The following is a 16,023-nucleotide window of genomic DNA, read 5'->3' as shown; positions in this document are numbered from 1 at the left end:
TCTGCCACTCATGTTGTGAAGGGGGGTATGGATGGACACATGCTTGTTTTAAGAGCTGGGAGCACATGAAGTGTGTCTGTCAAAAGCACTCCAACAACTGCTTGGTTAGATGATCACATCTCATTCGCTTCGCTTGCCCAAAACCCCCCACCCCCTTTTTCCCCAGGGGCGCGCTATGCTACAGCCACTTCATGTCTCTGCCGCTCGCATTGTGGGGGGGGGGGGAGTGGCTTGGCTGAACGCGCACTAAGGCGGATGGATCAGCTACTGACTTTGTGCTGATGCTGCCGAGGTGCGTGTTCTGCTTGTCACACTGTGCGATGATCATTTTAAAACCTGTACAGCAACTGTCCTTTTGTCCACTGCGGGACATCAAACTGTCTTCAGAGAAGAACACGTCTCGTCTTCCGCCCAAGATTTTTTTTTTTTTTATAATAGAGATATATGCATACATATTTATGTAACTGTTTATTTATTGTTTAAAACTAAAATTCTATCTAACTATCTGTCTGTCTAAACAGAGGTGAGGAAAACAAAACCTAAAGGGCTTACACAGTTCATTATTACAGATAGGATCATAGCTAAAATCAAAGAAAAAGTCATAGTTCAGATCACAATAGGCCAACTGGCCACCAGTTTCCTTCTGGGTAATCTGCAATATCAGAGATGCATCCTGGACAGTGTAAATGGTTTTTTGAATTCTTTCATCATTGAATCCAAAGCTTGCAATATCTCTAGTGTCACTTCCAGTGGACAGGAGTAGTGGATTGGCAAAGTAACTGTGAAATCAAAAATGCTTTTTGGGAGACTATGATGAGCCTTGGACTTTCTATTCCATGCTTCTTGATGTTAGGTGACATCTCACTGTTTAACTGAGTAACACAATGGTTTTTGTCTTAGAACATGAACTGTGCAAATTGCAAGTGTTGTGTTAATGCCTGGATTTTTTTAATAACACTCCTTTGTCTGATAGTTGCATTGGCAAAAACAATGACATGAAACTATTAATTTTTCAAACATAAAAACTCTGAACTAAGTGTCACTGTATTTCTGTCTTGCCACCTCTTTTTCTGTAACTTATTTATGCATTACACCAGCCTATATACCAAGAATGCCTTGGGGTTTGTCAAATTTTGCAACCACAGTTACCGATCATATCACTACAGTATGTCAATATAAACAACTAAAAAGCAGTGGCCGGATCAGATTTAGCAATCATGAGCTAACTAGTTGCTTGTTGGAGCCATCGCTGTACAAAGTGTTAACAGGTATGGTGAGCTCAGCAGTAGTCTTGATCCTTTTTTTTCTTTTGCATCCTGTCATGGTACATAAAACACAAGACATCAGACAGACAAGCTTCTTTTCTTTTTCGTTTGTGAAGTTCAAAACACCTACATTCCTTTCTCCTTGTTGGTGTGTTATATTTGTTGCACTTCGAGATGAACATTCATTGGATGCCACTTGCCAACTCTCATGTACTCAGAACCTGCCCCTACAACTAAGGACAAAATCAAATCTGTTTGATTTTATTGGAGCAAATCAAAGACTATTTGAAATGACTTACTGGGCATATCACATTACATGCCTGGCTTCACGGGAGCACACTGCCGACTGCCTCCAGCTCACCAAGATTATGTAAATGAAAACTACAACTGAAAACCACTAAAAAGACATGGAATGTGACATAGCCTTAGTCATGAACTAGGGAGTTCCTTAGCACAAGTTCACAAAAACTGTAGCTAACAGCCCCATAAGTGTTCACCCCATAAGGGAAAGGGTTCATCAGCCTTCGGCTTGTAAATAAAAAAGGGCAAAGCTATATATGAATCATTTATTTTTCAGTCTACTGATTCAATTGTATTGCACTACGCAACAAAGTTTTTGCTGTTGGGTGCTGATCACGAATATCACATCATAATTTACCCATCACGTACTGCGTCAGAGAAATCTTCAGTTTTGTCATGATTTATTCTTATATTTGTATCCAAACATTTTCGCTCCCGTAAGTGACTTATCAACAACGGTTTGTGCAGCCTAGGCATGTCCAGGCATGGAATCAGGTCAGGTTGGAAGCTGTTCTGTGGAAGTTGACATCCTGGGCAGGTCTGAACGAGCTTGACGCTGTCTCAGCATGCTATAAAGGTGGCTTACATACACCGATCCTGCTCATTTGGTTAATATAGATAGTCAGTGTGAATGTATAGTATCAGTATAGTAAAGTATTGTATCTGTAGCAATATAACAGTAAGTACGATTGATGCTATTTGGTGTCGGGTGATATGTCTCGTCAATGTCGTAACAGCCGCGATACATTCTGCTATATCTGTGGTGAATACACACTTGCGCCTCAGAGACGTTGGATGACTGCTCTTGTGAAGAAAGCTTATCATCTGTATTTCGGCTGCAAAATTGGTGATCAAGACAAGGAATGGACGCCTCACATTTGCTGTGCGACATGTGCTGTCAGTCTGAGAGCCTGGCTCAGAGGTACTCGAAAGACGATGCCCTTTGCTGTTCCGATGATATGGCGAGAACAGAAAGACCATGTGATGGGCTGTTATTTCTGTTTGACTAATGTGGCTGGTTTCTCTGCCAAAAACAAGAAGTCAATTGAATATCCTAATCTGCCTTCAGCAATGAGACCTGTGCCACATGACGACAGTCTTCCAATTCCGAAACCACCAGAGGATTGGACCTTAGACAAACCAGATGAAGAAACTGCGATGCAGGGTACTGACAGTGACATTGACCCAGATTTTGAACTGTGCTCAGCAGGGGATCCACATCTGATAACACAGTCCGAATTGAATGATTTGGTCAGAGATTTGGGTCTGTCAAAAGCAAAAGCCAAGCTGTTGGGTTCGAGACTGCAGGAATGGTGTTTGTCGTCACCAGGTATGAAAATTTCTGTGTTTCAAGGCCGACATCATGATATAACCACATTTTTTGCGCAAGTCGACAGCCTCTGTTTCTGTTGTGACATTGAAGGATTGTTCTCAGCCTTGAGTTGTGATCACAACCCGGAAGAGTGGCATCTCTTCATTGATTCGTCAATGTTAAGCCTAAAAGCTGTTCTGCTACACAATGGCAATGTTTATCCTTCAGTACCTGTTGGCTATGCAGCACACATGAAAGAGGCGTATGAGAACATGGAACTGTTGCTGAAGCACGTCCAGTATAGCAGGTACAACTGGAATATCTGTGGAGATCTTAAAGTCGTTGCTCTGTTACTAGGACTGCAGCTCGGCTATACAAAGTACTGTTGTTTCATCTGTGAATGGGACAGCCGTGCCAAAGAGTCACACTATTCTCGACAGAACTGGCCACTCCGTAAAAAGTTCGTTCCAGGACAGAAAAATGTAGCACATGAATTGCTCATCGACCCGGCGAAGATATTTTTGCCTCCTCTTCACATAAAATAGGGACAGTGAAAGCACTGAACAAGGAAGGCGAAGGTTTTCGTTATTTAAGACAGATGTTCCCAAGAATAACTGATGCCAAGATCAAAGAGGGCATTTTTGTTGGCCCCCAGATCAGACATGTTATGAATGACAAGCGGTTTGAAGATCTGTTAGTTGGGCTGGAAAAAATTGCCTGGAAAGCCTTCAAAGACGTTGTTGACAATTTTATGGACAATTACAGAGCCCCAAACTACATTCAGCTGGTAGACAACATTCTCAAAGCATACAAGACAATGAAGTGCAACATGTCACTCAAGATTCACTTCCTCCACTCACACTTGGACTTCTTCCCCGCAAATCTCGGTGCTGTCAGTGATGAACAGTGAAAGGTTTCACCAGGACATTGCTACAATAGACAAACAATACCAGGGCAACTGGAATCCATCATTGCTTGCTGACTACTGTTGGACACTGCAACGTGATGCACCAGACATTGAATACAAAAGAAAATCAGGAGCAAAACACTTTTAATTCTGTTGAATTTAATAGCTTCTGCAAAACATAAACGTGACTAAATACGTTATCATCAGTAAACATATAAATGTCTATTTCTCAGAGTTCCTATGTGATGCAGTAAAACCAAAACTATATTTGTGCATACCCAGTAGGTACCTGTCAAAATCAGCAAACACTTTTCAGGAAGCAAGACTTTTCAAAAAAAATTTTGTGCAGTGTTATTTGCCCTGTGAGTCTGTATCTTTGTTTCTGTTGCTGTATGCACCTAAATTTTGCCTTGGGATCAATAAAGTTAATCTAATTTTCCACATAGACGGTGACTGGACAGAATGCCTGGTCCCTTGCACCACCATTTCTCTCACTCTTGAAACTCAAATAAAAAAACAATTTAAAACAACAATTAACCATACAGTATGTATAATGAATACTGTTCCAGCCTTTTGATACAAAATAACAGTGCATGGAATTACTTAATCTTGAGACATTTTACCCCTTATATGAGTTCTTTACTGCTTTAAAGAATTATATTGTTAATATACAGGCATTTATAAAAATTTAATCAAATGAATTTCTATCTGCCATACCCTTATAACATAACAAATACACACTTTTCTAAATGTTTGTTGTTTTGATGTGGTTTATATCAATCATCAACCTTAATTAAATAGCACCTCTTGTCAATGTCAAGGTGCTTCATAAAGCAGACAAAAATACATTTCAAAATATAAATGCAAAACACAAGATCTTTCACTAAAGAATGAAGTTACAAGAACCAAATTTAAGTGTACATAAGTGGAGATGAACTAGCCAATTACATTCCAAAATGTCCACTGTACCTGCAGGACACAGGTTTGCGTGTAGGCAGTCTTGACAGAGCGATTTGGCACAGACATGGCTCGGGACGCAAACTGAAGCATACTTAGGGTCTCGTGTACACTGGAGATGTGTGAAGAGATGGTCACAATTAGGGATGTCAAATAATTTCCTCCAAGGCTACAAAAAAATAAAGCTTTATTTAGAAGTTTTTCAGCAGTGACTTCACACTGAGCAGCTACAAAATGTTAATAATGATCCTTATAAATAAAAATGACAAAGAATGAACACACACAGGTTAACACACATGCACTGCACCTGCACATAAACACAATTCTTCATACACAATTTTTCTCCTATTTACTCCTCCCCTTGAACTTCTTTATCAAGCTGATGCTGTTATTTTATTATTCACTACGATAAATGTATTTCTTGTTATTTTATATAACCCCTTATGAGATAAATGTTATATTTATGGCATAACCTTTCTTCTATAATACTAAGTTTCCTGTTTTTGTACTGAGCTGGATCATAATATATATAGGCCATAGTTCTTTACTTTTAAACCATGAGAAACAAGGTGTACGTAGTGAAATTTACACATCTCCCAAAATAAGAATAAAAATAATACATTTAAAATATCATGCACATCCTAAGCTAACGGGACTATCAATCAAATTGTGGTCATCGAAGGTATCAACATCTGCCATGTCCTGTTAGCAACTAGGTGTAACCAGTCATGTTAAAAGTTTTCTGAATTTGTAATAAATTAGTTTTAAAGAATAGTGACCTAATCAATGGATTGTATAAATATAGCAGAGAGGACACTTTTTTCTTGGGAGAAACATTAATATGATGCTTTTTGCCTCTTCGGAGATTTAGATAAAGAATAATGATTGACGCTTTCTCCTGCCTGCGTTTTATTGCTTAAATCGGGACATTCCAGTAGGGGGTGTCTGTATTCATGATTTTATTACACAACCTTCATTTTAATTGACTTGCTATTTAAGACTCAAACCCATTGACTATTTTTATTATTCGTTAATTACAAGGTGAGGGTCTCAGTAGTGTTGATCTGCTCGGGTCCACAAAACAGTTAGATGGTGCTTCCCACTGTGGTCGAATGAGAGCACCAACAAGCCATGGAATTAAATAATAAGTTAAATCAACAACAAGAATCAGCTTCTAATTAAGAAACTGGTTGGAGTGAAATTGGTTGGAGTTTGAGGCCCCCAACTTCACAACTTATTTTTATTTGGCTGCCATTTATGGAGAAAAGAAGCAATTCAGAAGATTGAGTCTTAAAAACAAAGTCAATTAAAATGAAGTGCAAAGAAGGCAATTAACAGCAGAAATGGGTTACTGGTTAAGAAACGGGAAGGAAGTAAAACCTGCAGCCACTGCAGCCCTCCAGGGTTGGAGTTGGACACCCTTGTGCTAGAAGAACACGAAAGGCCAAGGTAATGTTGCCATTGGATTGGAGAGTTCATGTTCTAGATACTTGGATCAGGAAAATGTTGAGTTGATTAACAATATCAGGTGACCTGGCTCAGATGGTCAAAACACTAATTGGAAAGACACAAGAGACACAGAGAAGTAGAGAGGACATGTTACCAACTTGGGGAAGATTAGGGATGCAGAGTGTGATTGGATTCTGCAGAAAATCTGTAATGGAGGTGGCAGCATAGATTTCATGATGAAAGTTGTTTGATCTGTGTTGTTATAGTGACAGGCACGGGCACCAGTGGTGAAGAAAGCTATCAAGTTAAACAAAGAGGCCATCTTAGCAAAATTAGCAAAATGGTATTTTTATCTGAATAGAAAAAAAAAAGAAGTTAACATCTGAGGTGACGCCTAAAGTTAAAGCCTACAGTACGTGTGGAAGAATGTCTTTCAGGAGCCTTATGATGTTGAGGTTTGTTTTTTGGTGGGTGCTCTTTCATTTTTTTCTAGAAATGCAGGCTTCCTGCAACATTGTGCCACCATAGATGTGGCCTTATCACTGAAAGTGGTTTGTATACTTTATTCACTTAAGTTTGTCAACAGAATATGGAACAGAATAGCTGTTATACAATTTCTTAAAGCTCAGGTTCTTCATTCTGTTCATTTTGGACCCTCTTTGGCCCATTCAGGGCTGTGGGTGGTTCTTTATATACTTGATTTGATTTTGTAAGTACAGTGGATGAGTATTAGCAATACAGCTTTACAACTCTAGCAGTTCTGTCTCTATGGATTAAGCACATTTGTTCTCTGCCCAAGTGGGTTTTCCTCTAACATCCCAGAAGTAGGCAGTTTAATTTTTGTTATAGGTTTGCAGGCTGATAAGGATGTGTCAAGAACAGAAATGCTATTGAGCTGAGATATGACAAAAGGAAGTGCTGCCAGGTCTGTGGTATTAAACAGAAGCCCAAACTAGTAACTGGAGTGTCCTTCCAAAGGAGGGGTACATGGATACCTTTTTGTGTTCAAAAATTGCACAGTAATTCTATGGGGAATTATATAACACAGGGGTCATGAGCAATGGGCAGAGAACTGTGAGAGTTTCCCCAAACCCTTGGGTGTCAACATTGGGCTCCTATGTTGGCACCTGATCCTTTAACTACGCATTGAGGTCCATGCTAACAGTGCAACCTATGGTGAGACGGCCTCAGGACTTTTAAAGGGCCTTCCTTAATTGTGGATGTAATCCTAGGTGTTGTCCCAGATTTAACTTCAGGGTGGCTTTTAAAAGCTGAATTCTGCTAGTGGCCCATAGACCTTGGTATGGTATACTGTGGCAATGTATGGGATGGGAAGGCAATACAACTGAGCAGCTCACATACAGTCCATAGCTGCAGAGCACACAATTCATTACAGCAGTATACACTAAACAAATCAAATATACAACTTGATTGAATGGCTCAATCTTCTGACTGGAGATCAACACAATGGATGGACATATAACGAGATTACAAGATAGTTACTAAGCATATGTACTGTATACATACCACAAAATGGCCTCTATAGGTATTCCCTGTCTCTGCCTAAGGGTGGCTATCAGCTTAAACCCTATCTGTTTCATGTGACAGAGTAGATAAGAGGGCATAAACAGCTGTGTTTTCTGGATTCATGACATTGACGTCCATTACTGCACACACACAACATTTTGCCTCTTTGTCGTGTCACTGGAAGTTCAGCCTTAGCTGTAATCCTTTCCTTCTTTGGATGCCACCAGTGAACCCTCTTTGACATGGAGACTATTCATAAGCACTGAGGAACTGACAATTATTTTTCATTTTTTGATATTGTAATTTTTCCTTTATGAACTGTAAAGTACTCTGGGCTACACCTGCTTATGTAAAACAGACTATATAAATAAATGCTGTTATTTGCTGATTAAAAAGGCATAAGTGGCCAGCCACATTTCAGATTCATGAAAGTGACATCCAGAGAAGAAAGAAAAAGAATAACAAAAACTAAGGGAACAGGCAATGATGCAGTCAAAGACCACAACATTAAGGTCAAAATCCTAGCAAGTAAAATACTATCAAAAGAAAAACATTATGAAATGTAATCCAGGAGAATAGCAAGGGTCAAAGTGTTTGTAGAAACAGATGCTGGTAAAAAAAGAACGTGAGAGACTCGATAACTGATCCAAGATTATAAGCCAGGCTCCTCTTTAACTGCACCTGCAGAGAGGAAAAAATGACTTCAGGTGGCCGTTGGGTCATTGACGGTGCCTCACAAATGAATACTGGAGAACCAGGCAGAGCAGGGCATGGAAGGATGCTTAAAGAGGGGGTCTGCTGACCAAAGATAAATTTGTCACATCATTACATGTTGTAATTAATAACAGACATTTGTGCTTGGTCCTTCCTGATTTCCTTTATTACTGCATTTTCTTGACCCTTATTTGTTTCTAGGTTATCAACCAAAATCTAGTATGAGATCAAGCACCCCTGGGTAAACAAAAAAACATTTTTTTAAACTTACAGTCAGGGCTATAAGTATTTTGACAGTGACACAGTTTTCATAATTTTGTCTCAGTACCCCACCACAATGGATTTGAAACAAAGCGATCATTATGTGATTGAAGTATAGACATTCAGCTTTAATTCAAGGGTTTAACAAAAATATCGTATGAGCTGTTTAGAAAAGACAAGACATTGTTATACATAGTCCCCCCGATTTTCAGGGGCTCAAAAGTATTTGGACAGACTAACATAATCAATAATATAATGAACATTTTCAATATTTGCTTGAAATTCCTTTACAGTCAAAGACTGCCTGAAGTCTGAACCCATGGCCACCTCCAAGTGCCTGGTTTCCACCCTACTAATACTGTGCCAGACCATTCATGCATCTGTCTTCAGTTTCTGCTTGTTTGTTGGGCTTTCTGCCTTCACTTTTGTCTTCAGCAAGTCCAGTTGGGTTGAGGTCAGTTGATTGACTTGGTCATTAAAGAACATTCCACTACTTTGCCTTGAAAAGCCCTTGGTTTGCTTTCACAGTATGTTTTGTCTAATTGGTCATTTGTATGGTGAAGCGTTGTCCTATCCTTTTTGAAGAATTTGGCTGAGTCTGAGCAGATAGTGTTGCCCTGTACACTTCAGATTTCATCCTGCTACTTCTGCCAACAGTCATATCATCAATAAATATTAGTGAATGACTTCCATTGGCAGACATGCATGATCATGCCACCATGCCTCCACCATGTTTCACAGATGATGTGGTATTCATTGGGTCATGAGCAATGTCTTCTCTTTCCAACATTCTGGTACTGTATATATTGATCTTACGTTTCCTTTGTCCAAAGAAAATTGTTGCAGAACTGCTTCCGCTTTCTGCTGTCTCTCTAAAGGGTTTGTGTTGTTTTCTCAGCCTAATGACTGACTGTTTTTACTTGTATGGTCAGCTTTTTAAACCTCATATTGAGAGTTCACAGTGTCAGTTGGACACTTGGAAATCAGTTACACAGACCTTTTACCTGTCTAATAGTTAATGAAATAATGAGGGAACTGCTCCCACCTGGAAATGGGGGGCTATGCAGTAAAATGGCAGTCATTCCTAAATGGTCCATACGATATTTTTGGTAAACCCCTTAAATTAAAGCTGAAAGTCTACACCTCATTCACATAATGATTACTTGATTTCATATCCATTGTGGTGGTGTACAGATTCAAAATTATGAAAAATGTATCACTGTACAAATACATATGGACCTGACTATATGTCTTTTATTAAATGCACAAAGTAATCCAACACTAACTGGCACTGTATGAAAAACAAATTGACTCCACTCCTTACACTTTACTGGTTGCAATGGCTTTGCCTGCAGTGACAGCAACCAACCTCCTATAATTCGAAATTATTCCTCCACACCACTGTAACGGCTTATCTGCTTTTTTTTGTAACCCCTCTTGCTCAGACATTTCCACCCATGACAAAAAAGCCACTGTTCTTTAGTTGTGGCTCTTTGCCTTTTAATCGGACTTTGTTCGTCAAGGCTTACATGGCATTACCATATTTTTATCAAAAAAAGTACAAATATATCTTACCAGTCTCTTAAAACTCTGGTCAATTTAGACTCTCTGTAAGGTATGTGCTGGCAACCTGGTGTGCTAAGTGCAAAAATGACCTGAAATGAGAAGAGAGAGTTTAATAGTCTGACTCTGATCAAACTGAAAAATAAAAATAGAGATTACATAACTATTTTCATAATTTATTATTTTACAAGTCATTGGTATTTATTAATGAACTATTGAAAACTGGAGTTGTCGGTGGCTGGCCCAGTGACACAACAAGTAGACCACAGTGCCTGGACAGTGGTTCAGGTTCTTCTTTGTGAAGTCTGTATATTCACTGCATGTCCACACCAGTTTGTTTCACAGACTCTGTTTTCTTCCTACAGTCCAAAGTTGTGTTGCCAGATTGGCTCTAAACTTCTTCAGTGTAAGTACAAGTTTGCCTTTGGGCGAAGTTATTTGATTTTAAATAACTTTGATGTCAATTCAATGTAACTCATTGTGTGAGTGAATTTACCAGTTGGTACTCCAATTCTAAAAACCTTAAAGAGTGTGTAACACTGCTGGGGTTGGTTTCAGCTTCCTGTACTGGAAAAGGCAGTTCAAATGATGAATAGATGAATCAAAGCTAAGATGGGACATAAAGAAATTTATCATGCAATCGTTTTTTTAATGGACTCAATTCAATTCAGGGCTCCACGGGGTTCTGATTGGAAACAAGACACAAATCAGTCCTGGGCAAGTGTGACAGTATAGAGCATACAAAAATTAAAAAAAAATCAAAGGGTGCTGAAGATTTAAAGGGTCGATGCCAGATGCTATGCAGTGTATCCTGGTTTGTCTATTCTATGTCAAATCCTGGTTTCACTGAGTGAGGAAAAGCACACTTTATGTACATTGCAAAGGTCAGATATGAAATATATAGATGTTAAACATACATTTTTTTCTTGTTGGTCAGCTGGTTCTTCAAGACTGGGAAGCCAGCAAAGAAAACAAGTGAACCAAAATGACATTGGTCTCCGCCAGTATTGTGGTGACATGTATACCAGGTTTGTGATGGTTAGCCCTGACATAACTTGCATCCGGAACCGTCGATAACGTGACCTGAATGAACCGAGCAATGAGGACACAATATTCAATACTAAGTGCAAAGGTGCTTCAGTGCTTTTATTACAAAAATAAACAGTCAAAGGTTCAAAAACCTCAAAGTGTCCAAAGTGCAGAGCAATTCTTCATAATGATTAAATAAATAAATCTCTCTATTATAAAAAAAAAAAAATCTTGACAGGGAGACAAGACGTGATCTTCTCAGAAGACAATTTGAAGTCCCGCGAGTGACACTTTAACGTCACACGAGACAAGGCAGTGAGACAACATTTAAAACAAGTTCATGGACATCTAACCTAGTAGTTGTTGGAATGCTTTTGGCAGACAGGCATCATGTGCTCCCAGCTGTTAAAACAACGACAAGCAGAACACTCAGCTCGCCAGTAGCAGCAGCAGGAAGCCAGCAGATGATCTGCTTCTCCTTAGCATGCATTCAGCCCCCCCCCTTCACAATGTGAGCGGCAGAGATGCGAAGTGGCTGTAGTATAGTGCGCCAAAGGGCAAAAAGGGGGTGCGACAGCTATTGGTACGGGCTTTTAAATGATCGACGCGCAGCACGACAAGCAGCAGCAGCAAGCCAGCAGATGATCCGACTGCTTCTCCTTAGCGTGCTTTCAGCCCCCCCTTGCAGAGACACGAAGTGGCAAAAGGACAGCTGCTGTACAGGCTTTTAAATGATCGACGCGCAGCGCAACAAACAGAAAACGCAGCTTGCCAACAGCAGCAGCAAGACAATATGATCCGACGGCAGTCCTCCACCCCCCTCCCCCAACATGAGCAGTGTTATACGTCCTGCGAAAAAGAGATTTAACCATGCCCAGGGCCAGAAATAAAAGGACGAGCATTGTTTCCACAAAAGTTTTAAAGTAAAAGTGAAAATAATGCATATATAAAAATTCCCATGAAAATAATCTCTTTAAATTGTATATTCGGTAAAACAAACCCAGGGGTGGGCGAGCGAAGACTCCTTGTAATTGAATAAAAACAGGTCTTCAATTTGCAGGTTAAAAATCCATAAATAAAAGGATCCATAAAACCGAGGTTAAAACTGAATGGCAGGTTCCATCCATTAAAACAATCACAAGCTGCAGGGCTTCCCACTAAAACCAGGGTCTCTCCAGCTCACCTCAAAAGGGTCTCTGCAGAGAAAGGAGATGTCCACCGACAGGCACAGTCAGCACTTCATAGGCTTGAGTCCGCACCACCAGTGCTTCAACATCTGTGGGGCACCACACCAAGCCTTGCTCCTGTCTCCTGCGTTTACTGTTCCCTTGGCATTCCTGGCATGACCCTTCTTCAAACAATGGTTCATTCCTGCCCTGAGTATGCACAGCAGGAGTGACCCTCCTCCCCCTTTGAGCGTCAGACACATGCTCCTCTTCTGAGGTTCATAAATCCAGCTATCTACCTCCCCTCATCATCAGCACTTGCTCTCTTCTCCATCCTGCCTTCTCTCTTACACTTCAATGTCCAAGTACACCTGTGGTTTCTTTTCTCTCCATTGTCAGCTCAGGATGCTCTTTAAATATCCATTGGGTGAAGGTGCTGCAGTCACAAACTCCGTAGCACTAATGAGGAAATTGTCCGCTGCACACATTCACTTGTCATCTCCTTATCAACACTCCGGAGATACCCCACCATGCTACCACATGCATTGGCACTTTTCTGGAACCTGAGCGCTCTGTATTTATTTATTTAAAATTTGGATGGGCCATGGACTTCATTACTCACTATACAACAGTGATCCGTGGCGGATTTGAGCAGGTGCAGGTGCTTTTAAAAGAACAGTGATGTGCAGACCTCGTGAGTGTAGGTGTGGGAGAGGAAAGCCATGTGGTGGCAGTGAACTAAATGGGAGAATGACAAGCACAGTCAGCATAGCCATCTGTCATTGAGGCTCTGTGGAAAGTTTAGTTCAGCTGTGCTCACACGGTTATAAAAAGGTCTGAGTAGGTCAGAAAGGTGAGGAAGCAATCAAAGGGACGGTGAGAAAGAAATCAGAATGGAGCAGGGCAGAAACAGGCTGAATGCCAGCAGGGGTTGAAGGAGGCACGCGGTCAGGGAAGCCCCATGGAGTAGCGTAGGTTTTATGGACCGCATTTGCCAGTGTCTCACTCCTGCTGAGCATGTCTGCTGGGTGAGCAGGGTGAGATGGGAGAGAGAAAGAGAGCACTACGGAATATAATGAAAGAAAACTGATTCTGACTGATTTTATCCTTGATTTTAACTACATATTTATTAGATTTATTTATTGGACTTTTAACCTCCTGCACTGCACTGTTTTGTATGGATTATTTATTGAAGACTTTGTTTAAGCACCACACTTTGGACACTGTTTGTGTTTTTACTAAAAGCACATTTCCACTTTTGTACTGTAACTGTTTTTGTGTCTTCATTCGCTCTAGTTATGGCTATCTATTTCATAGGATGCAGGCACTGGGAGCCTGAAAGAAAAATGTAAATGTTATTTCTATTTTGTCCTTTTCTTGGCTATAATATTGTAACAAAACTACATAGAGCAGTAAAATATGTATAAATTAATTATGATATTCTGTATATATATCTGTATTTGGGGCAGCACGATGGCGCAGTGGTAGCGCTGCTGCCTCACAGTTAGGAGACCCGGATTCACTTCCCGGGTCCTCCCTGCATGGAGTTTGCATGTTCTCCCTGTGTCTGTGTGGGTTTTCTCCGACGGTCCAAAGACATGCAGGTTAGGTGCATTGGCGATCCAAAAATTGCCCCTAGTGTGTGTGTGCCCTGCCCAGGGTTTTTTCCTGCCTTGTGCCCTGTGTTGGCTGGGATTGGCTGTAGTTAGGATATAGCGGGTTGGATTATGGATGGATATCTGTATTTGTATATGACAGTCAGCATCTGCGCTGTCATGTTTCATTTTCTTTTGTAACATAAATGAAGAAGTTATACAATGTTATAAAGTTATAAAATTCCAGAGAATTTTGAGTGAACTGAGATCTGCCAGAAGGGATATCAAGACCTGAAGTGCCAGGAGAAAGGGGAGCTGGTTAGAATAGTGGAGAAGAGTCATAACATTCTTGCCCAGTGGACTGACAATCAATGTGTTTCTGGATTACATAATCATTATTGAGGAGGTTTATCTACAGGAACTGTGGAAGTAGAACTTCATTAACTTGGGACTGAAACTTTTTGGAGGCCACACTCCCTAGCAACTGTTGCCCCTGATTAATGCATTTTTGGTGAGATGAATGCTTCTGCTTTTCCAGGATTCTCTCTATGTGTATCAAACCTTAAACCTTAAACCTCGAACCTGAACAAAATAGTTAACTCATTATTATGGAATCAACTGTGTTTTTTGTACCTGATATGTTGATAATATATTTGTCATTATGTGTGTTGGTAATGTTTACTTAATTTAATACAGTACATTTCATTGAACATTACCGTGATAAACCTTACTTAACTGGGTAGATGGTGGTAATTAATGCCAGGATTATAACGAAAAAAAGTCAGCACCTTAACTTTTTTCAGGAGTCTTATCTGAGTCTTTTTATGTGCTGACCTGGTGTTGAGTAAAAATTATTGGGTTATTTACATTTCCAAATATTGTAATTGATCGCTTGAGACTTTTCAGCTCCTGTGGGTTTTCATGCATTGTCTGGAAACTCCTCCTTCCTTCATCAAAAGCTCTATGACCAGATACCTGAAAACAAAAGTCATTTCTTATATGACTTTATATTATATACTGTTAACTGAAGGAAAAACTTAACAAATGTATCTCATAGAAAAGTACTTACTCTGCCACAGCTCGCTAATTCAACCTGAAATAAATAAGAAAAGGGAAAACACTTTTAATTTACAAGAGAAAAGCTGAAATCTACCTTAGCTGGGACACCAATCCATTGTACTCTACACTTACATAAAAATACACATACAATATCTATACTCACTCATACTGTATAAGGCCAGGTCAACCTAAATTTCAAACCCTTGTGATGAGTAAAATTAGAAAACCCACAAAGGCATAGGGAGAACATACTGTACATAACCACACCAATCATGAATGACCACATCTAGATTGAGGGTGACAGCCTCCTCTACAGAGGCTTGTCATGTTTAGAAATTATTGCCAAAAGTGTATGAGGAATCTTAATTGGTGCCAAGTTAGTATGGATAATGTGCTCTTAGAAGATCTGTTGGTTTTTGTTTCCACCCAATACTATAGGTTTGAACTACCATCACACTTATAAATGTACCCAAATCGTGGTTAAATTCCTTCTCTAATCAGACATGGCATGATAATGGTGACGTACAATCCACCATGATGTCAAAGTATAATTCCTGTATCCAAACAAATGTTTTCATTTGGAATTGCTGATGAGGATAAGAATACTTTTCCTGGGTAGAAAGGTCAAGTGTACTTTTAAATTTAAATCCGTAAGAGGACCGTTTCAGACCAAGCCAAAGCAATATCATACTGTCTCATGATGAATCCAGCAGGGGGTGTAGGCGTTCTGGGAATATATGTTCATTAGAGATTGCAGCTCCCCTAGTGGTTCGGAGGTAATTCTGAGATGAAGAATAAAAAATAATACTAAAGAAAGGATACACTTGGCTGGTTTTAATATCGGCAGACACTCATACAATTTCTAAGGAAAGCTCTTGGCAAAGCATGATGCAGTCAGTTCTGGTCACTTCGATAATGT

General features: G+C 39.9%; 1 protein-coding gene across 1 annotated transcript in view; it reads right to left on the bottom strand.

Annotated features, from left to right (window-relative positions):
• The window catches only part of si:ch211-63b16.4 (kinesin heavy chain), a 142,175-nt gene that overhangs the window by 47,825 nt on the left and 78,327 nt on the right, over nt 1-16,023 (bottom strand). Inside the window, exons 10-13 of the mRNA XM_051919660.1 lie at nt 15,115-15,138; nt 14,913-15,020; nt 10,268-10,347; nt 4,754-4,910 (exon numbers count right to left, since the gene is read on the bottom strand). Coding sequence (XP_051775620.1) covers nt 4,754-4,910; nt 10,268-10,347; nt 14,913-15,020; nt 15,115-15,138 — 369 coding nt within the window. The remainder of the gene's footprint in view (nt 1-4,753; nt 4,911-10,267; nt 10,348-14,912; nt 15,021-15,114; nt 15,139-16,023) is intronic.

Source organism: Erpetoichthys calabaricus, chromosome 15 (assembly GCF_900747795.2).
Source record: "Erpetoichthys calabaricus chromosome 15, fErpCal1.3, whole genome shotgun sequence".
NCBI classification, from domain to species: Eukaryota; Metazoa; Chordata; class Cladistia; order Polypteriformes; family Polypteridae; genus Erpetoichthys; species Erpetoichthys calabaricus.
This window is presented reverse-complemented; position numbering and strand designations above follow the sequence as displayed.